The sequence below is a fragment of the Oryx dammah genome, unplaced genomic scaffold, assembly GCF_014754425.2.
Source record: "Oryx dammah isolate SB20612 unplaced genomic scaffold, SCBI_Odam_1.1 HiC_scaffold_29, whole genome shotgun sequence".
NCBI lineage: Eukaryota > Metazoa > Chordata > Mammalia > Artiodactyla > Bovidae > Oryx > Oryx dammah.
Window position 1 is genome coordinate 115,559,009 of NW_024070213.1, and position 22,595 is coordinate 115,581,603.

Below are 22,595 nucleotides of genomic sequence, written 5' to 3' on the forward strand. Positions count from 1 at the left end.
TTCTTTATAGTCCAACTCTTACATCCATACATGACCACAGGAAAAACCATAGCCTTGACTAGACGGACCTTTGTTGGCAAAGTAACGTCTCTACTTTTTAATATGCTGTCGAGGTTGGTCATAACTTTTCTCCCAAGGAGTGTCTTTTAATTTCATGGCTGCAGTCACCATCTGCCATGCCTAGACAACCAAAACTATCATTGCAGACTTATTTCTTCCTGCCTCTATCTCCCTTCCCACTTCTGTACCAGTGTCTCAGTCTGTTCTAATGACTGTAACAAAAGTACCAGAGACTGGGTGACCTACAAGCAACAGAAATTTAGTTTTCACAGTTCTGGAAGCTAGAAGTTCAAGGTCAGGGTGGCAGCAAGGTCGGATTTTGTGAGGGCCCCCTTCTGGGTTGCAGATGGCCATTTTCTCAAGTGTCCTTATGTGGTGGAGAGGACAAGAGAGCTCTCTGGCGTATGTTTTATAAGGCACCAATCCCATTCAGGAGGATCCATGATCCAATCACCTCCCAAAGCCCCATCTCCTACCACCATCACACTGGAGGTTACGATTTCAACATGTGAGGCCATACAAAGATTCAGTCAACCAGTTTATCAGCAGTTTCAGTTCAGCACTTAGAATAGACACACCTGGGTTAAAAAAATAAAAGCCAAACATAATAACAAATCTTCCCCTACCAAATCCCCACTCTCAGCTTGAACCTGCTTCAGCTGGAAGCCTGCAGTGGGGAAGGGCAATGTGGTTTTCTGCTCTCTGAGAGGTCACCCATTCTCCCACCTGTTTCTAGGAATAATAAGGAATGATCACAGCTTGCTATTCACGTGGCAAATGTCCATGTTTCTATATAAGGTTATGGGAAGTTTGAAGGGCCAATAGAAGACAAAAAGTGGACTGTGATTAACACAGTCCACGTGTCACATTTATTCAACATGCTAGTTACACACGTCTGTCTTCGCCACTCTTATCAGACCTGGAGGGCACAGTCCTTATCAGTCATCTTTGATTCACTAGATCCAGAACACAGTAGCTGAAGCATAAAGACATCAGGTGAACATTGGGTGACTGGATTTATGTTGCTTGAAACCCTATTTTACTTTTCAAATTCATTGCTAATAAGGCTGTTTATAAAGAGAGGGAATACCATTTAAAATAACAATGGGGAAGGGTGGTAGGGAAGAGAGGTTATTCCCAGAGATTATTTTGGTTACTCTGAGCATTTTTTCATTTGCAGAAGAAACTTATTTGATTGCAGACTTTTAGAAAAGTACTTAGGGAATTCCCTGGCTGTCCAGTGATTAGAATTTGGTGCTTTCACTGCTGAGGCCCGAGTTCAATCCCTGGCCAGGGAACTGAAATCCCACAAGAAGCACGGAACAGCCAAAAACAAAACCTCATAGATATGTATAAGTATTTTAACAGTAGCTTTATTGGCACATAATTAATAGATCATAAACTTAAAAATTATTTCAGAAATAAACATAATCTATAATCATAACAGGTAACACATTAATATTTTTGTATATATCCTTATGATCATTTTTCCTAAATAGGTTTTTCTTGGGTATAAGTACCTGACTTGAAGCAGCAAAATGACAGTACAAATTATAAGAAAATCTGACTGATTTATATATATTAAAAGACATTCAAAACAAGTAATATCTAGAAAATATCTCAAATTCCTAGCAGTTGTTATCTTGAAGGTGGGAGAAAGCTAGATTTGTTGAGGAGACAGTGGAGGCAAAGGATATTTTAGTTTACCTCTAGTGTTACAATTTTTTAAAAAGAAGGATAGATTCAGAGTATTAATTACACATTAAAGAAAATTCAAACATTAAAAAAAGAGTTGCCACATGTATAAAATAAGTTTTGAAGGATGTGGTTATGATAAATGAAAGGGAATTAACATGTATTGTCAGAAAAAATAAATTCAGGAGCTTTGCCATTTTAACCCACCTCAACCCTACCCCTTCTACAATCACCTCCTGATTCATTAGTTCCAAACCCATTAGAACTGTGTCACACGATTGAGAAACACTGACATCACGGCAGTCCTGTAAAGTTCACGTAACCAAACTAGTTTTTAAATTTTCTTCCAGAAATATGTTCCTGATCATCAACTTTTAGTGACTCTTAAACGGGAAAGCTCATTAGGCTCAAACAACTTAATTAACATATACTGAACACTTATTTTTAAAATGTTCAGAACCATTTGAAGTTATAGCAACAATACTCCATGGTGCAGTTGCACATTTGTGCATTCACGCTGAAAGCTCTTGCAAGTCACCTGGGATCTGCTGGCTAAGCAGTCTCCTCTCACTGTGGTAGCGTCAGGAACACCAGAGGGTGGGGCTCCAGGATGCCCAGGTGCAGACAGCCAGCAGCTGTCTGCACTGCAGGCATGTGGCAACGTTTACAACACGTCACCTCACGTGATTTTTCTTTATACTAAGTCTATGCCTAATTGGGATGAGGTTGGCATTTCTGGACTCAGCATTCTACAGGTAAAGCAGTTAGAAAAAAGAAAGAAATACTGATTCCTGGGTCGGGAAGATTCCCGGGAGAAGGAAATGGCAACCCACTCCAGTATTCTTGCCTGGAGAATCCCATGGACAGAGGAGCCTGGCAGGTTACAGTCCATGGGGTCGCAAGAGCTGGACATGACTTAGTGACTAAACCACCACCATCCGCACCTGGGCCAAGGCATAGGTAACTTAAGTGATGAGAAAAGCTACGAATGGAATGCTTTGTCTTATCAGTTCACTGTTCTCTTGATGGCTCCCTTTGATGAGTCTTCAAATAATACTCCTTGAAGTCTTCAGATCTCCTTTAGGAGCTGCCCTGAGCCACATATACCTTGCTCTTTTCTACTGTGTGAGAGTATGGCAAGAAATAGAATGTATGCCTTTAGGCTGCCTAGGTAGGCAGCAGTACACATATTACTTAGTAAATGCCTCCATGGAGCTCTTTCTGTGAAAAGCATTTTTTACATAAACTGTTTATTGTTACAGTAAAATATCTAAAACATGGAAAATTGTTTTTTAAAAAAGCACATTTTTAAAAAGCCTACAATTATCATATCCAAACATGCTCTGCAAACAGAGAGTTTCTTCCTAAATTCTGTGACAAAAACTGATCTGACCTGATCTGAGGCTCTCGGCATCTTTAGTTATCACATTTATTAGTGGTATTCATATATCCACCACAGAAATAGCAGTGTATTTGGTAATGGGTGCCCTTCTAGACTCTTTGCACAGTTTTACATAAAATATTTTTTATTTACCCTATCACTTGTCTAAAATCTGAAAAATTTTGATTTCAAAACACAACTAGCCCTTGGTTTTCAAATAAAGGATTGTAAAGCGTATGTCCCCAAACTGTTACCAATGTGGTGATTCCTCCAAACCCCAAAATGGTTCCAATGAGTATGTCTTCCCCAAAGAATGTCATGAGGTTAAATCTCCAGGAAAAGAGAAAAGAGGAATGTTAGAACAGCTGTAGGAACATACAAGCTGCATATAAAAAAAAAACGACAGAGAAATGATCTGGGCAGTCATGTAAGACTCCGTATTAGCAGAAGCTATCCATCCATAAAGACAGCACTCAGTACTGTTGCTAATAGCTGTCTGCATAAAAATGAAAAGCCCAATTCTTTTGAGACTTTTAGGTATGGGGTATTCTTTTTTAATTTATTTTTATTGAACCATAATTGATATACAACATTAACTTCAGGTATACAACATTAATTTCAGGTGTACAACATAATGATTTGACATTTGTATAAAGATATTCTTAATTTGGGGCTTCCCTAGTGGCTCAGTGGTAAAGAATCTGCCTGCTAATGCAGGAGACACAGGAGAAGCGGGTTCGATCCCCACATTGGGAAGATCTTCTGGAGGAGGAAATGGCAACCCACTCCAATATTCTTGCCTGGAAAAATCCCATGGACAGAGGAGGCTGGCAGGCTATAGTCCATCCATAGGGCTGTAAAGAGTCAAGCATGACTAAGGACAGCATATTCTTATTTCATAGTTCTCAAACTGTTTAAACACTGGACTCTCCTAGGGAGTTTTCTAAAAATAACCCATGCATGGATCTCACTTTCAGACATTCTGATTTACTTAGTCTAAAGAGCAGCCTTTACAACAGTGTTTTTTAAAACTCCCTATTAAAATTGTGTTTAAAAACACAATTCTAAGGTGCAGCCAGAGCTTTAAAAAGTCTCAATACTCAGTCTGTGTCCCAGACCACATAAATCAGAATTTTTGGAAGAAGCGCAGATGTAAGTATGTCTTTAAAAAGATGCTCAGGTGATGTCAATGTATACACAAAGCAGATAGGTTGAGACCCACTGAGTTGTTTGTCTTAAGGCTTAAGTGTGTCAATTGTTTTTAAAAAAATTCTTCCTGAACCAAGTCATTTCTAGATAATCACTGAAGCAGTCACCAATAAAGAATTCTAAGCTTTCTCCACTCTGATAGTGGCTTATTCATGAATCTCTCCTCAATTTTTCTATGAATGCACAAGGCGCAGGGGAAGAAAGATATTGAAATCACATGAGAGATATTTCCAAATAGTTTTAGAACAATAATCCATACTATATTAAACTCCTTTAGCACTTCCATCAAACTGAAGAACGTAACTGAAAGTAGCATTCACTTTGGTTGAGGCTGTAATAGAGGAGAGCATACCTTAGCAGGAAATCACAGCATCTTCCAGTGAATTCTAGGACAGCGAAGGAAACAATAATTGCACTAATTTTCCCGTGACTCTCACCAGTCAAGATGCTAATGTAAACCACATTCATAGACAAATTTCAAAGAAAGCTACAAAATACCTTAAAGGTATTAAATTTAAGGTAACTTCTGCTCAGAGACCAACTGAAATACATAGAAAGGTGCACATTTTTTAGATCTCAGGTATCTCTTTTGCTTTTACTTAAAAATAATCTTTTTTGTGTGCATTCTAATGGTCACATGAAAAAGACATTTACTTTTTTTTCCATCACTAACTCTGAGGAAGCAAGAACAAACGTGGAGAAGGCCTTGCAGCTCACCAGGAACCAAGCTCCACACTTTTTACAGTGGTAAGTGGCAGGTAACGGGAGAAGTCCAGGGTACTACACTTACGCAGGCTTCCGCACACATTCGTTTAAATACTTAAAATGGATATGACATCTGGGTAACTGGCAGGGAGGCATTTCTCCATCACAACTCAACCATTTAAAAATGTTATCACTTTTAGTCCCTTTGCTGATTTAAATAAACAAAAGTTATATCTACCACGCAGGAACTTTCAGTTCAATATGTTGGGACGCTATAACTTCACTGTTCAAGTTCTATTCAGCAGAAGAAAAATAGCTAAATTGAGTCTTGTCTTTCACTGGGAAGATATCAGCTGTTAGAAACACATCACAGAGAGGACAACTGTGGCATGCCATCATAATGGACTAGACGAGGAACTGGCACTTCTGCTTTGTCATTACAGTTATTCTTCTTGGGACAAAACTTGGAATTGCAAGTTTAGCTAAATTCATCATAGTTTTAACTTTGGTAAATGAAATAAAGTTCACTGTCTAGGCCAAAAACCCCAAGCAGCAGTTGGGAGCAAGAGGGCTACGAGGACAGAAGTAAACAGATTCACGGCATTGTTGTCGAGAATGGGTTTCCCGGCTATGTACTTCACCTCCTTCCTTGGGCTGTTGACCACCATGCCAGTGCTCTCATCCAAACCTGGAATGAAAAAGAAGCGAATGAAGTGGAAAATCCAAATGACTTGATTTAAAAAAAACAACAGCAAAAAAACAAATTAGCTTTCCCCTCTAAAGAAGCTAACCTTGTAAAGATTCTTGGCCATTCAAAGAATGACTTTAGTGGATAACTACATGGTGAGTAACACTGAACCCATGGTTACAAAAGGCCTCCTTGAAGAAGTAGGTCTCAGTACGCCTCAATACTGGTCTCTCAACAATGCTGGAGTTCTTTCAGAAGAAGGGATGCCTTGAAAGGCAGAGGTGGCATGAAACTGGCAGACTGGGCTTGTTTTCCCAGGGGCTCCCCTCTAAGACCACATGGAAGGCTCCTGAAAGCAGGGGTCACCTTTGTAACCTCTACAATAGACACTAAGGCCCAGCAAGGTGCTCACACAAAGGAGGCACACAGAGATGAATCCAATCTGCCCCCCAACCCACCTTTTTTTCCCAACCCATTCAATATGATCAGAAATTTCCAAGTAAGAACTCAGTTTAGAATAAAACCTAGGCTCTGTGTAATGTGTTGTATGTATGGTTACTGACCCTTTAGTATAAATTAAAATCCGACTGCTTCCTCCCAGCATCTAGATAAGACTAATGAAGCTGAGAGAGCAGATGTTTTGTTGGTGGAACCAGATTATACGGGGGTGTGAAGAGAGACTGGGAGCACTGTGTTTGGAGAACTGTCTGGAGACTTCCAGCCTCTTCACTGTATGAATCAAAGGAGAAGACGTGGTTGGTCAGAGGCTGGAGCAAAGACACACCAAAGAGAACAAGTTGGTACGCTGACATGACAGGAGAGCCTTAGGTGCAAAGCACAGAAAATGTTGGAGAAAACGCTTATGTATCTTGATGTAGGCCTAGCAGACATGACGTCACAGTAGAAAAGTACATCATCTGTGTAGCATCAGGTTAGCAGAAGAATTATTTCTCCAATGGATTTGGAAAACAAATGGAAAGAGGGGCATAAGACTGATCTGACTCCCAAATTCTGCTTCCCTGGGATTAAAGTCCCATAAACAAATGCATCTGTTGCCTGCATGATCATTCCCTGGATAGCTTCTACTCATTGCTCTGCAGGAATAATTCTTTTTCAGTCAGTTTATCACAAAAGAATAAGAAATTCAAAATTGTATTACAGACTTTGCCCTATTACTCTGGCTCCCTTAACAGCCTGTGTCTTTGGGATTGTTTTATCTTATCTCTCTTTTTTCCTTTTGCATATTTCTTCCCCATTTCTTTCTCTTTTTTTAACACATTTATTTTGTTTTTGGCTGCACTGGGTCTCACTGTTTTGCATAGGCTCTCTCTAGCTCTGGAGAGTGAGAGCGTTTCTTTGTTTCAGTGTGCAGGCTCCTCACCCTGCCGGCTCCTCCTGCTGCGGAGCACGGGCTCTAGCATGGCGGGTTTCAGTGTGCCGGCACTCAGGCCCAGCTGCTCCATGGCATGTGGAATCCTCCTAATCAGGGATCGAACCTGTGTCTCCTGCACTGCTGGGCAGCCTCCTATCCACTGCACCACCACGGAAGCCCCTGTCTCTTTTCTTTCGGTTTTAAGGACACATTTATTCAGTGTCATGATCAGACTACTACCTTTAGCAATCAACCAGCAGCGTAGGTGAAAAAAACAATCCTACATTAAATATCTCTGTTGTAATCCTTTCCATTTTCCACAGAAAAGAAACTAAAATAACTTGTTTACAATTAGTCAAAAATACAGTCCTAGAATTTTTTGTCCATAAACATGACATATCTAAGATATGTCTAAAACATATCTTCTCTGAAGCGGCTAGGCACTACTACTACTGTGTGTGGCTGAGACCTCATTTCTTTAATACACCAATAAGTTGCAATAATAAGGTTATGTTCTTACCACTAAATTGCATGGTAGCTCCTAAATATGAATCCACAATTGATCCTAGTAATCCAGCCAGACCTCCAAATGCAATAATTGGCCACTGGGGAGCAGAGATGTCTAAATCGTTAACAAAAACCAACTGTGTGAGGAAGTAAGTGATGCCCACAAAGGTTCCACCAAGAAGACTGGAGGCAAGGCCCACCATCGTCACTCCTCCGTTGGTCCCTAAAGAAGAACATGATAAAATCAGCTGGTGAACTATCAGCCAACACATGAAGTCAAAAGAAGCAAAGCATCTGGTACCTGTCTAATCAAAACCAACTCAAAGAAAGGGTTCCCTCTGATGCAATCCAAAGACCCTCCTACTTAGAAAAGAGGCTTTTCTCCTCAATAATTCCTGACATTTTCAGCAGTGAGTTTAGGAGAGCCAGGCTGCCTCGTTTCACTCTCAGTTCTGTCATTTCCAAGCTTGGTGACTGTGATGAAGTTATGTAACTTCTCTATGCCTTAGTTTACTTGTTTGTGAGATATAAACACTAAAGGGACCAATTCACATGATTATTAAGAGTAAACAGTAATAATGAAGAGCAGTCAGAACACTGCTTTGCACAGAGCAGGTACTCAACTATATTAATTGTTATGTTGCAGCTGCTGCTGATAATGAAAGGGACGAAAAGAAGGAAAAAGGAGAAGAAAGAGAGGAGATGATGATAATAGTAGTAGTAGTACTATTAACAGCAGTAGCGATAGTAGTAGTAGTACTATTAACAGCAGTAGCAATAGTTGATAACAATAATGGGGAAATGAGATACACATCAAAGCACTAACCAGGTAACAAGCTCCCAAGAGATACTCTATCATTTCTTTCCTTTTCCCTTCCTACTGATAAGCCTGCAGGTCGATCTCTATGTTTGCATACAATTTATCTAGGAGTTCCTAACGCTTCCTGCAAATATTACTTATTATCACCAGTTTAATAGCCTATAGTCATTTTCCAATTAAGGGGGAAAACTGAAATTCTCTCTTTTCAAAATAATTATTTATTAATTTGGCTGCACTGGGTTTCAGTTTTGGCATGTGAGGTCCTCACTCTTCCTTGTGGCATGCAGGATCTAATTCCCTAACCAGGAATGGAACTCAGACCTCCTGCACTGGGAGCATGGGAGCTTTAGCCACTGGGCCACTAGGGGAGACCCCAAACTAAAATTCTTAAAAGGCTTTTAAATAAGAAACACAATAAATCAAGAGGCTTTTTTTTTTTGGCTACACTGTGTGTCATGAGGGATCTCAAATCCTGATCACGGCTGGAACCCGGATCCCCTGCAGTGGAACCTCGGAGTCTTAACTACAGGATTGCCAGGGAAGTCCCTGTTCACTTTTTTTTTCTTTCTTAAAGAAACTTAAATGAAGACTCACCAACTGGAACTTTCTCCCAGGTTGTTATCAGCCTTGGCGCGCTTTTACTCAGAACAGGGGCAACTTCTGAAGCCCATGTGTCTCCGGCAGAGGAGGCCAGGGCAGCCAAGAGAGACAAACACATCCAGGAAGCAGTATGCTGTTTGGAAAAATCTATTGGGATTTCCCCAGGGCCACTTTCTATCATGTACAGCAGGGCCAGCTCCGTGGGCACGGCGCCATTGCAGAACACCTGAATCCAGTTTCTCTGCCCACCTAGGATCCAACCAGAAAATGAAGAGCACAAGGATGTTTCCTCCTCAAGAGGGGAATCATGCAGTTACCTGTAACTGCTCCTAATTTACACTGTAACATTTAAGAAAAGAAAAATGGCTATAATTTTTAAAATGACTAAAAGTGGGATGATAACGCTGCCCACATTCTATATGGTTTCAGAATAATTAATGATAGACTTTAGTACTTCTAAAATTCTGCGGTTCTTACTATCATGGTAAAGTAACAATAAACTATATCAGGCCACTACTTTAAGTAATTCTCATATAAAATTTATGTTTCATGAGTCTAAACAGGTTCTGATTAAACGCCTATGGTATGTTAAGATGAAATAAAAGTTACTAATTTAAGTGACATTAAATATAATTCACTTTACCTTCCTTGTATTCTGAATCTAGACGCTTTTTTGCTTTTCCCTTCCATTTAGTAAGTTTTGAGGAAGAAAGAAAAAACATCAGCAAAGAGGTAAAAAAGCTGAAATTTGCAATGGTTAGGATAAATCCAACCACGAGCCCTGAAAGAAACACATATATACAAAATTACACTTAGTCCATACACTAATATTGTGAAAAAAAAAAAGAATGAATTTTTTCAGTTATTTTCATATTAAAACTGGAAATGTTCATTTCTAATATATTTACATTTTTACCAACTAAGACATTACCAAACAGTATGCAATGTCACCCCACTCCAGTACTCTTGCCTGGAAAATCCATGGACGGCAGAGCCTGGTAGGCTACAGTCCATGGGGTCACTAGGAGTCGGACACGACTGACTTCACTTTCACTCTCATTTTCATGCATTGGAGAAGGAAATGGCAACCCACTCCAGTGTTTTTGCCTGGAGAATCCCAGGGACGGGGGAGCCTGGTGGGCTGCCGTCTACGCGGTCGCACAGAGTCGGACACGACTGAAGTGACTTAGCAGCAGCATAGTCTTTCAAGTTTCTATTTTTTACATTTCCCCTCCATACCTGGGATTTTTTTTTCCACTTTACAAGAAATTCAGTAAATAGACCATCCAAGAGTGAATCTGGGAGAAAGAGGTGCACAGAAAACAAATTCCAACATGACAGAAATAAGTCTCTACTTATTAATAATTATTTTAAATGTAAATGGGTTAAGTGATCCAATCAAAAAAACAGAGGCTGCAAAATGGATAAAAATACTCGTCCAACTATATGCTGACTACAAGCGACTTGCTTTAAATCTAAAAACACAATGGGTTGAAAGTGAAAGAACTAAAAAAGATAATCCATGCAAATAAGTGACCAAAAGAGAGCACGGGTGGCTACACCAATATCAGACAAAACACACAAATGGATAAGCTCAAAACTGGATTCATACGGCATGATCTCTCTATATATCTATTTTTAAGCATTTCTTTTCTTCCTGGCATAACAGAATGCTTGAGGCTCATCTTAAGCCTACTTTGCCCCAGCCCTGAAAGCAGCCATTTCTCTGAGGAGCTCTGGTTCATTCCAGTGGGGAATGGATATTAGAGGTCAAAATCTAGGCTCATGGTCTGTCCATGTCTACTGAGATATATTTGCTTTTTGTGGACAAAGCAAGTGAATACACACATACAAAAATACACTCATGTATATATATTCATGCATATAGAGAGTACTTCCAGCCTTGCATTTTCCGAGCACATTCAGGCACAGCTATCTTCTATGGCCCTATCCAGGCTTAATGCTAGTATAATATTACTAACTACACCTTCTTCCACCACTAACTGCATGGTGGACAATCTCTACTCTCTGTAACTCTTAAGATAAATATATTCAGTTTTACTATATGAAGATTTTTATTAAATAATACAACAACAAAACACTACTAAGTAACAGAATAGGTATTAAACAATTAAGTATGCTACTATGTATTTAATAATTTAAGTATTAAATAACAGCACAAGGGCCCAGATTCCTATTTCTGAAGTAATTCCTTCCATTGGTTACTCAATCTAGACTGATTCATCAGTCACTGAATTACTTGATTATTGGCATTTTACTTAAGTTCAGTACATTTTAATTGAGAGTGCAAGAAACAGGATAACACTATATAAAGTACTAATAAAGTACTAATAAAGTAATAAAGCTCCACCTCTGGAGCTGAACATTCTGAAGTTAAAAACCTCAACTGCTGCACTTACTATTGAATAACTAGATGTTATCTAACTTTAAGCTTCAGTTTCTCATTAGTGTATTAATAATAACTCCTACCTCATTGGCTTACTGTGAAAAGTTAAATGAGATAATTTTAATAATATGCTTACTATATAAGCCAGCACATAGGAGGTCCTTAATAAATGTTAACGAGGATCATTGGCAATAATATTAAATAGCAGTTACAGTGGCAAAACCTCAACAATCACATTATTGTTGCAATTATGATTATTATTGTAATAATAATAATGATGTTATTATTATGTTATCCAACTTTTAATTCTTTTCAATTGTTTTTTTAATATATTACACAAGTAGTACCCAAGTGGGCTTCCCTGGTGGCTCAGTGATAAAGAATCCACCTGCCAATGCAGGTAACATGGCTTTGATTCCTGAGTCGGGAAGATTCCTTGGAGAAAAGTGAAAGTCGCTCAGTCATGTCCGACCCAGGCTACTCACTCCATGGCATTCTCCAGGCTAGAATACTGGAGTGGGTAGCGTTTCCCTGCTCCAGGGGATCTCCCCAACCCAGGGATCAAACCCAAGTCTCCCCCATTGCAAGTGGATTCTTTACCAATTGAGCTATCAAGGAAGGCCTGCCCCCCCAGGAGAAGGAAATGATAACCCACTCCAGTATTCTTGCCTGGAAAATCCCACTGACAGAGGAGCCTGGCAGGCATAGTCCACGGGGTCGCAAAGAGCTGGGCACAGCTGAGCAAATGCGCACATATGCTCGCAGTACACAAGCACCAGAGAGGAAAGCCAAACCATATGGAGGTATGTGAAGTAACAGTCAGTGTCTTTCTCTGTCACGACCACTGTGCCCCGCCCTTCTCCAGGGGGCTGCCCTTTACTTCAGCCACCTCAAAATACCACGTGAAGCAATCAATGTTCGAGTTGAGGATAGGTTCAGAATGAGGAATACATTAAAGGCAACATGCTTCAAAGGAATGATTTCTTTGATGTAGTCTAAAAATCTTAGAATTTTTTGTATCTCCCAGTTATGGCTGAACTTTTAGATTAGTAACTGCTGTCTCCAGCGCATGTCTATTCCACCTCTTCAACCCACCTCTAACATCTCTAATGGTTCCTCAGTGCTAAGGACTTAATACGTGTAACAGTGGGAAGCTTTCAAAGAATGTGAAGACTCAAGGATTATGGCTATCTTCTGAGTTTAAAGCACGTTAATTCTGTAACTGGCAGATGTGATCTGGGGAAGTGAGACAACACTGTCTATAAACAGCTCTGATAGTGGGAGTCAGTTCAGTCGCTCAGTTGTGTCCTACTCTTTGCCACCCCATGGACTGCAGCATGCCAGGCCTTCCTGTCCATCACCAACTCCCAGAGTTTATTCAAACCCATGTCCACTGAGTCTGTGATGCCATCCAACCATCTCATCCTCTGTTGTCTCTTCTCCTCCGGCTTTGAATCTTTCCCAGCATCAGGGTCTTTTCAAATGAGTCAGCTCTTTGCATCAAGTGGTCAAAGTATTGGAGTTTCAACTTCAGCATCAGTCCTGCCAATGAATATTCAAGACTGATTTCTTTTAGGATGAACTGGTTGGATCTCCTTGCAGTCCAAGGGACTCTCAAGAGTCTTCTCCAACACCACAGTTCAAAAGCATCAATTCTTTGGCGCTCAGCTTTCTTTATAGTCCAACTCTCACATCCACACATGACTACTGGAAAAACCATACCTTTGACTAGACGAAACTTTGTTGGCAAAGTAATGTCTCTGCTTTTTAATAAACTGTCTCGGTTGGTCATAACTTTCCTTCCAAGGAGCAAGCGTCTTTTAATTTCATGGCTGCAGTCACCATCTGCAGTGATTTTGGAGCACAAAAAAATAAAGTCTGACACTGTTTCCACTGTTTGTTTCCCCATCTATTTGCCATGAAGTAATGGGATCAGATGCCGTGATCTTAGTTTTCTGAATGTTGAGTTTTAAGCCAACTTTTTTGCTCTCCTCTTTCACTTTCATCAAGAGGCTCTTTAGCTCTTCTTTGCTTTCTGCCATAGGGGTGGTGTCATCTGCATATCTGAGGTTATTGATATTTCTCCCGGCAATCTTGATCCCAGCTTGTGCTTCATCCAGCCTGGCATTTTGAATGATGTACTCAGCATATAAGTTAAATAAGCAGGGTGACAATATACGGTCTTGATGTACTCCTTTCCTAATTTGGAACCAGTCTGCTGTTCCATGTCCAGTTCTAACAGAAGCTTCTTGACCTGCATACAGATTTCTCAGGAGGCACGTCAGGTGGTCTGGCATTCCCATCTCTTGAAGAATTTTCCACAGTTTGTTGTGATCCACACAGTCAAAAGCTTTGGCATAGTCAATAAAGCAGAAATAGATGTTTTCCTGGAACTCTCTTGCTTTTTGATGATCCAACAGATGTTGGCAATTTGATCTCTGGTTCCTCTGCGTTTTCTAAAACCAACTTGAACATCTGGAAGTTCTCGGTTCACAAACTGCTGAAAGCCTGGCTTGGAGAATTTTGAGCATTACTTTGCTAGTGTGTGAGATGAATGCATGAGCATTTTTTGGCATTGCCTTTCTTTGGGATTAGAATGAAAACTGACTTTTCCAGTCCTGTGGCCACTGCTGAGTTTTCCAAATTTGCTGGCATACTGAGTGCAGCACTTTCACAGCATCACCTTTCAGGATTTGAAATAGCTCAACTGGAATGCCATCCTCTCCAATAGCTTTGTTCGTAGTGATGCTTCCTAAGGCCCACTTGACTTCACATTCCAGGATGTTTGGCTCCAGGTGAGTGATCACACCATCGTGATTATCTGGGTTGTGAAGATCTTTTTTTGTACAGTTCTTCTGTGTATTCTTGCCACCTCTTCTTAGTATCTTCTTCTGTTAGGTCCATGCCATTTCTGTCCTTCACTGTGCCCATCTTTGCATGAAAAGTTACCTTGGTATCTCCAATTTTCTTGAAGAGATCTCTAGGCTGAAAGTTACCTAGAATTGCAACCAAAGGGGCCTGGGAATAATCTCTGGGAGGCAGAAAAGGGAAAGGTATGATTGGAATTTTTTAATCTAATAAACTCAAATCTAATCAATTATATCCTATATACTATTGCCTAGCGAAAGACTGTGAGAATCAAAAGAAGGCTGGTTAGCCAAAATATAGAATATGAAGGCCAAGAGAACCAGAGGTTGGCAGACTTGAATCCTATCCCAAGGTCAGGACTCTCTGAACTATGCATTTGCATTACTGATTGTTTCTCAGTAAGGTGTGTCTGTGCTGTTGTGTCCGACTCTTTCTGACCCCACGGACCACAGCCTGCCAGGCTCCTCTGTCTGTGGGATTTTTCCTGACAAGAATACTGGAGTGGGTTGCCATTTCCTCCTCCAGGGGATCTTCCTCATCCAGGGATTGAACCCATGTCTCCTAATTCTCCTGCACTGGCGGGCAGATTCTTTACCACTGAGCCACCTGAAAAGCAACCTTCTAAATACAAGCTGACTTCTCAACTGGCCTGACCTGAATAGTGATGTTTGCACCTAGTTGGCCCAGGAGTTCTATATTTAATCAGATTAATAAAGTATCACTCTGGCTCACTGATTAGTCCCTTGTGGCAGTTGGCAACATAAACCAGTTTTCCTTGGCTCTGATCAATTCTGGGTACCTGACTGAATGAGATTTCTATCTGAAAAGACTGAAAACCGTACCTGAACTATGATAACCAAAGAGGTAAGGCCACTTTTGTGAGACCACATGAAGCACAACCACTGGCCTTTTCTGACAACACCCCACTGGCTGTGCACTCCCAGCACCCTTACGGCATCTTCCTGGGCTTAAATGCCTCAAACACCCTCTACTTCTCATCTGCTTCCCCTGACTAGAAATGTAAGCTCTTTGACAGTGGAATTTTTACCTATTTTCTTCACTTCTTAGTCTTCAGTGCCCAAAACAGTGTCTGGCAAACTAAATATTTATTCCAAGAATGAATTCAAAAAAGCAAAAATCAATAAACCCGAGAGTCTTGACAAGTGAAATTAAATTTAAACTTATCAAGAGATTGATGAGAAATTATTTACACAGACATGTTCAAAGGAACACACTGAATAACTAGACTGGAGCAGATCACTTGCACAGTGCTTTATAAGCCCTCTGTGACCCTCTCCTTATTCTAGAAGTATTCTTTCTCTCGAGGGGAGAGGGGACGAGAGCACTCCAAATACCCAGATCCTGAGGATGTTCTGAAACTCTTCTCAGTTCAAAGCACACTAAAGACATGCTATGGCAAAACTGAATAAAATCCCTATGACTATAATAGTAATTGTGGAGGGAAAACAATACTAACATTTATAAGATACATATTTTAAGCACCAGGTCCTATGCTAATCATTTCATACGTATGACTCCTCACAATGAGTCAGTGCTACAGACATTATTATTCCTTCTCGTTTTACAGGTGGGAATAGTCATTAAGATGAAGTTTAAGTGACTTGCAGTCACACGTTAGGACAGATTTCCCAAGTATGATGATATACTTTGAATCAACAGTACAGTTTTTTATCCTTAAGGGGAAAAGAAGCTCCAAACAAAAAAGATACCAACTTTCTATAGAATGAGTGATTAGGTAGAGAGTGGAGGTTTTAAAATCCATCCACATGTATTTCCTAAGCACTGCTACAACAGTGTGCAGCACCATTCAAACAGCGTGGGGAACAGAAGCGTATGGTGCGGTCTGTCTGTGGGGAGTTTACTGTGTAAGACTTCACAGACTAAAGAGATATGGTGTCCCACACATTGCCTTGTTTGAGCCTCACCAAGAAGCCCATAAGGACCTATTTCATGAAGAAAGTGAGGCTTGGAGGAGATAGGTGCCGCAGCCAAGTTCACAGAGAGAGAGGTGGCAAGGCCAGGATTTAAATGTTTATCTTCTAATTCTAAATCAAGCCAAGTAGGAGAGGAATAGAGGCCCAAGGGCTAGAAGGCAGAAAAGGAAATGGTAGCAGGAAAGAAAAGAAAGTGGAGATCAGAAAAGTAAGAGGAGAAAACAGGATAATAAACAGCATGGAAGTCAAAGGAAGACAGCACTTCAAGACCTTGATGCTTCTTCCCACAGGTCAAGAACAATGAAAACCAAGGCAAGGCTGCCCAAGAAAAAACATTTTTAGCAAAGCATAACTCTCTATTATTATTATATTTAATCAGAGATTGTTCAAATTGTTTGCTAAGTGCTAATGATAGATTTCTCAATTTCTCAAGAGAACTTGAAGAGTGTGTCTCAGTTTTGAAGAATGAGAATGAGCATGATTCCCCGAGGACCTATGTCTAATAATGGTAATCACCCTATACATGCCGGCTATGTGTCTAGGCACTGAGATAAAAACTTCACAGAAATTATTTCATTCTTGCTGCAACTCTAAGAATGAAATGAGGGGTAGATCAGAATTTTGTGGGTCTTGAAACTTACAAATTGGGAGCCTGCCTTTTTTTTTTTTTTTTTAATCTTTTACCTCTGAAACATTTACAAAACAAGAGGACCACGAAAGCACACTGCTAGGGCCCTTCCTGGACTTTGAAAGGTACTACTGGAAATGAGGTGCCATGGAGTTTAAGCTGTTACTTTCATGGTGTTGTCCTTCTCTAGGTTGGATATTTTTAATGCACAGGAAGCATTTATTCATCTTCTGAATCCTTAAAAAGTTGAAGTATAGTTGATTTACAATGGCATGTTAATTTTTAGGTTAGGTGTTAAAAAGCCTCTTCTCTGAAGAGAAAACTGAGGTACAGTTTTCTGGAGGGACAGGGAGGTTAAGTGACTTTCTCAAAGTCCCATGACTTTCCTAGCCATTATTCAAATTCTCTCTTGCCTGATTCTAGTGCTTGTTCTTTTACCTATCAGACTATCTAGCCTCCGTGAAGGCCCACTCTAGTTCATAAAACTTTATAAAATCTCTGCTGTATGTGAACACAGAGGAGAGCACGTTTACAATACATTAGGGCTAATGCTGAGCAGCCTCTTGAAGGCTGGGTAGGCGGCTTTGAGACCTGCCAGTTCTAAATATCAGCATTGTGTAGTGATCCCAGCCTATAGGACGTATTTGAGGGGAATCCTCATGTCTTGGGGCTTATACCATTGGCAGGATATGAAAATTCAAAGTCATATCAGATCTCATCACTCCTCCGTTTAGAGACCAGGGGATTCTAGCTTGGGATAAAATCTTTTTTTGTGCTTCGCAGCTCTGTATTATCTGGCCATTTCATCTTTCTTTAATGTTTATCTCTCATGACTTTTCCAGTCGAATGAGTCTTATTCTCACTCCCAAACAAACCAGGCCTGAACATGTCAGGGCCTTTCTGCTTGTTTTGTCAAGCCTGGAACATGCTTCTTGCAGTTCTTCTTATTTCTGACATTTTTAGGTCCCAGTTCAAAACTACCTCTTTAACACAAAGGTTAATCCTGAGCCTATTCACAGAAAAATGTCCCACATTCCCCAATATTCACACTTTATTATCTTTAATTTTTCTCATAAACTTTATCATTATATGAAAAGGTTTATGTATTTTATTATCTATCTGTACTAAAGAATAGAAGTTCCATACAATCTGAAACCTTGCTCTTGTTCACAGCTATTCCCCCAGTTTCTAGCAGAGTGGCACACAGTAAATGCTTAATAAATATCTGCCAGAAGAAGAAATAAATGGCCTATCCTCATCACAGCTCTGAAGACTTGAGAATACTCAGTTGGGACTACTCCGCTTGAGGCTGCTAATAGTAATTTCCAAGGGCTATTCTTCCCAAAATGGGCTTAGGTGGCTCAGTGGAAAGTAATCTGCCTGCAATGCAGGAGATGCAAGAGACCTGGGTTCAATCCCTGGATAGGGAAGATCCCCTGGAGCAGGAAATGGCAACCAGCTCTAGTACTCTTGCCTAGAGAATCCCATGGACAGAGGAGCCTGGCAGGCTACAGTCCCTGGGGTCCCAAAAAGCTGGACATGACTGAGCACATTCTTCCCAATGGCTCCTCCATTTTACCTTGAGGTAAAATGCTCCAATGTGTCTGCCTGCAGAAAATTTAATTCAACTCAGGAGCCGAGTAACCAAGGTCCTCAAAAGTCTATCCCAGTAATTTACTTGTTATCAACTACAAAGTTCAATTTGTATGTCACACTGAAAGGATATGTTAGTATCTGCAGAAAATTTAATTCAACTCAGGAGCCGAGTAACCAAGGTCCTCAAAAGTCTATCCCACTAATTTACTTGTTATCAACTACAAAGTTCAATTTGTATGTCACACTGAAAGGATATGTTAGTATCCGAGATTCTGGCAGAATAAGAATGGTGAACAATGCATAACTTTATCATTGTCTACACTAAGTAACACTGTGATTTATAGTCTCATACGTTCAGAATTTAGAAACCACATGTTTAAATTACATAAGCAAGCAATTATTATACGCCAAACATTCAAAAGAAAAACATACCTCCTAAAGCCCCACTGTGATCTAGACTTTTCTTCTTAAAGCCATGAGAGACGATCAAAACAGGAACAACAACAGAAAACAGCCAACGCCAGGGAGAAACAGGCTGAAAGTTATCTGAAAAATTATAGAAGTAAAGCATCAGTTGTGTCAAGCCTACACAGGTTAGTCTTGGGTGCAAGCTTTGATAACTGCATTCTGGATTAAAATACTGTTTTAAGTACAGAAACTGAGATGAAGCCACCAAAGTAAAATATTTACGTTGAAACTTGAGAGACAATCCTACTCGTGAGTGACAAAATAAGTCCTGTCTAAGTTTTAAGAACCATTTACACTATTTATAATAGTGGGTATTTGATTCATATTTGAAGATGTGAAATGCATTTCTGGTTCTTTCTTTGGAAAGGAGGCACGTATTCAACCTCAAGAACTGCATAGAACAAACAGGATCCAATTTTTTTTAACACAATCCAATTATTCCTCTCTCTGCCTTTCACAGAGATTTCTTAAAAAGGTAACATTCCCACAGGCTACATACACACCTCAGGATTCAAAGGTTAGCAACTGATTTTTCCAAAGGTGGCATCCTTTGTTTTGTTTCAGCTAGCATAATTTTTTTCAGATAATTGAGTCAATAAAGATTAGGAAATCTAGTATAAAAAATCCAGACTCTTGTTTCTCGTTTTAAAACCTGGATGTTCAGGCTCACATGGCAGAACTGACTACAGGGGAAAAGAAACCACCTCCTTTCGACCATTCATAGCGCTACCATTTACAGTCCCTCCTTTAATATAAAGTGATTATAAATGTGAACTATTGCTTGTGCCCACATTGCTACCAAAACTTGGAAAATGTTATAGTAACTATAAATGGAGCATAACTTTTAAAAATTATGACTCACTTTATTGTACACCTGTAACATATAATATTGTACAACTAAAACAATAAATATTTTAAAAATAAAAAAAAAGGAAAATTCAAGACAAAGAGGGTGAAACATTAAAAAAAAAACTGGGAAAATCCTATTTCTAGAAGTGCAAACTGTTCTCATGTGCTTAACATGCAAAGAAAAGCCTTGGACAGCTTCACTTACCCGCATTAGGTGCCTGGTCCCAAGGGGTCACTTACATTTACAAATCCTGGCTTACTCTATTTAGTTCCAGTCAAGTTTACTTACCTCCCTCCCAAAGCCCTCATCCCCTACTGGGAACCATGAATGAACAGCCAGAAATCTGTATCTTGGAAAACATTCACTAGATTATTCACACATTTCTTTGCAAAATGACTAAGGTCTAAAATGGCAATCACTTATAACCATTTATAAGAGTTTACTTTCTCACTCTATTTTTCCCTTTTCCTTTCAACTGAACAGTATTCTGTTTTTATAAAGGGGTATCAAGGAATCTGTACAAAAGCATACTTGTGCTCTACAGCAGCTTCAAAAGCTTCAAGTTCTGAGTTCAGAGTACCTCATATTTATGCAAATTGGCTTCAGGCTTTAAAACAGTTTTGCTCTTCGGCAGTGACCAAACAGCAGGCAAATCTTCCAAATCTCCAAATGTGTACACTGTGTCGTTTATTTTCTTTTTTTTTTTACAGGACACATGAAACTGATGAACTTTATAAATATTCTTATTAAAAGTATCACTGCAATTGCTTTGCAAAATTATGTTTCACTTCACTTGCTTTTCATCAAGATAGATGTAACAATTTCATAAAATATAAAACATATTTTGGAACAGGTATAACCAGTATGACAAACAATATTTATTAAAAGCTTTAAAACGTTCAAGGCACTGTATATTTCCATGTTAGTAAATCCAAGTCAGGCCACATAAGTTAAATAAACAGTTTATAACCCTTCAGAGGATACGAGTTTTGACCTTCAAAATGGGACATTCTTTCACCGATTAAAGACAAATTAGAACATTCATACTCACCATAATAGGTGCTTGCAGTCATAGACATAATCCAGAAAGCTGAAGAAATGCAAATGATCAGGCTCAATATAACTATATTAGTTATCATCTTTATGTATTTTTTGTACGTATTGTCAAGATCTTGCATGAAAAATAAGGATATAAACACCTGGGGAAGAAACTATCTCGCGTTTCGGAGAAAAATAAAGTCAGCTAAGTGGCCAGCAAAACATTCGTGTAGAGGCGAACATAAATGCTAACATTTGTCACCAGTCGAGAAAACAGTACAAACCGACACTGTTTCTAGATACTGGGCTGAGCACTGCCGCGGGAACTTAGGCGAGGAAATAACCCTGCTCGAAGAGCTCGGTTACTTCACTCCAGAACTTCACCACCGCGAACGGGAAAAGGAAGCGGGGGCAGCCAACCAGAGGCCTGGGCAGGCGAGCTCCGCCTTCCCCGCCGGCTCGTGCGCGTAGGCCGGGCGCCCGCGGCGCGAAGGGGCGGGACGCGGGACTAGGATGCGGGCTGTCCCGGCGGCGAGTCCCGCCCGACCGCGCGTGGTCGCTCCGCACGGCCACCCGCGCGGCTCCAGAGGCCTGGTCCAGGCGGCCGGGCGCAGAGCCCCGGATCTCCGCCCGCGCCTGCCCTCTTCTGCGCCCGAGACGCGCCTCCTGCGCGCATGCCCCGCGGCTACCGCGGGCGTGGCCTCGCTTAAGGGGGCGTTTAAAGGGCGGCTCGAAGGGCAGGCAGGCCTGGAGGATCCCGCCAGCGAGTGCCGACGTTAGTGCCCTGTGCGTCTGTAGTGCTTCTTAGAACCTAGGCAATTGGAACACCATATAAAGGTCTTGAGTTTGAGGTCATCCCCAAGCGCGGAAAAGTGAAACCGCCACCATGAGAGTAAGAGGAATGAAAGCAAGTGGATTGAGATCCAGTTAAGTCCATGTCAAGCGTCAAATTCGGATGAATTGTTCATGCCACACAATATTAACGGACTTTTTAGGGGAAAGGGACATATTGGGCTGTAGAAAGGGAATTTTGACTGAGAACGTCGTTTAAAAACAACGTTGTTCTGTAAGGTCCTGGACACTGTTGGCCACTGGAGATATACAGATAGCTCCACAAAGGTCATGTTATTGAACTCTCAAACAGTTACTATCTGGAACTGTGGAAAATCTGTTCCCACACTTCTCCTATTTGAAGTTTGAATTCAGTCAGTTCACTTAGAAAGCAGAACAGCTTGTCATCATTAAAAATCTGAATCTTGTGACTTCACATTTTATTTGAAATTAATTTTTGTTTGCTGAGTCATCAGCAATTGATAATGACATTATATTCTGAACTTTTCCCGCTAATTGTTGACAGTGTAAGCAGCAGCAGCAACTCATTTTCAGACGTAGTACCCAAATGTGTTTTAACCTGTTAAGAGTAATTACTTTTTGAAAACACAGTGTTACATGCAAAGACTATTTAAAACGCTTTCCTTTGGTAAGTAAGTGAAAGTCGCTCAGTCGTCTCCTACTCTTGCGACCCCATGGACTATAGAGTCCATGGAATTTTCCCGGTCAGAATACTGGAGTGGGGTAACCCTTCCCTTTTCCAGGGGATCTTCCCGACCCAGGTCTCCCGCATTGCAGGCGGATTCTCTACCAGCTGAGCCATCAGGGAAGCCCAAGAGAATTGGAGTGGGTAGCCTATCCCTTCTGCAGTGGATGTTCCTGACCCAGGAATCCAAGCAGTCTCCTGAATTGTAGGC

The 22,595-nt window shown here is 40.5% G+C and overlaps 1 protein-coding gene across 2 annotated transcripts; it reads right to left on the reverse strand.

The window, feature by feature from the left end:
* Positions 1 to 1,409: 1,409 nt before the first annotated feature.
* On the reverse strand, positions 1,410 to 21,495 carry TMEM19 (transmembrane protein 19). Of its 2 annotated transcripts, XR_005719795.1 has the most exons (7): positions 20,861 to 21,479; positions 18,924 to 19,037; positions 9,681 to 9,818; positions 9,032 to 9,286; positions 7,631 to 7,840; positions 5,000 to 5,738; positions 3,953 to 3,990 (listed from the first exon to the last, which is right to left on the reverse strand). XR_005719795.1 is itself a non-coding variant. In XM_040233882.1 (6 exons), the coding sequence occupies exons 1-6, from the start codon at positions 20,985 to 20,987 to the stop codon at positions 5,575 to 5,577; spliced, it is 1,008 nt and encodes a 335-aa protein (XP_040089816.1). In that variant the 5' UTR covers positions 20,988 to 21,495; the 3' UTR covers positions 1,410 to 5,574. The 2 variants fall into 2 exon arrangements, 1 of the variants encoding a protein (XP_040089816.1); XM_040233882.1 differs by having other exon boundaries at positions 1,410 to 5,738; positions 20,861 to 21,495.
* Between the last annotated feature and the right edge of the window lie 1,100 nt (positions 21,496 to 22,595).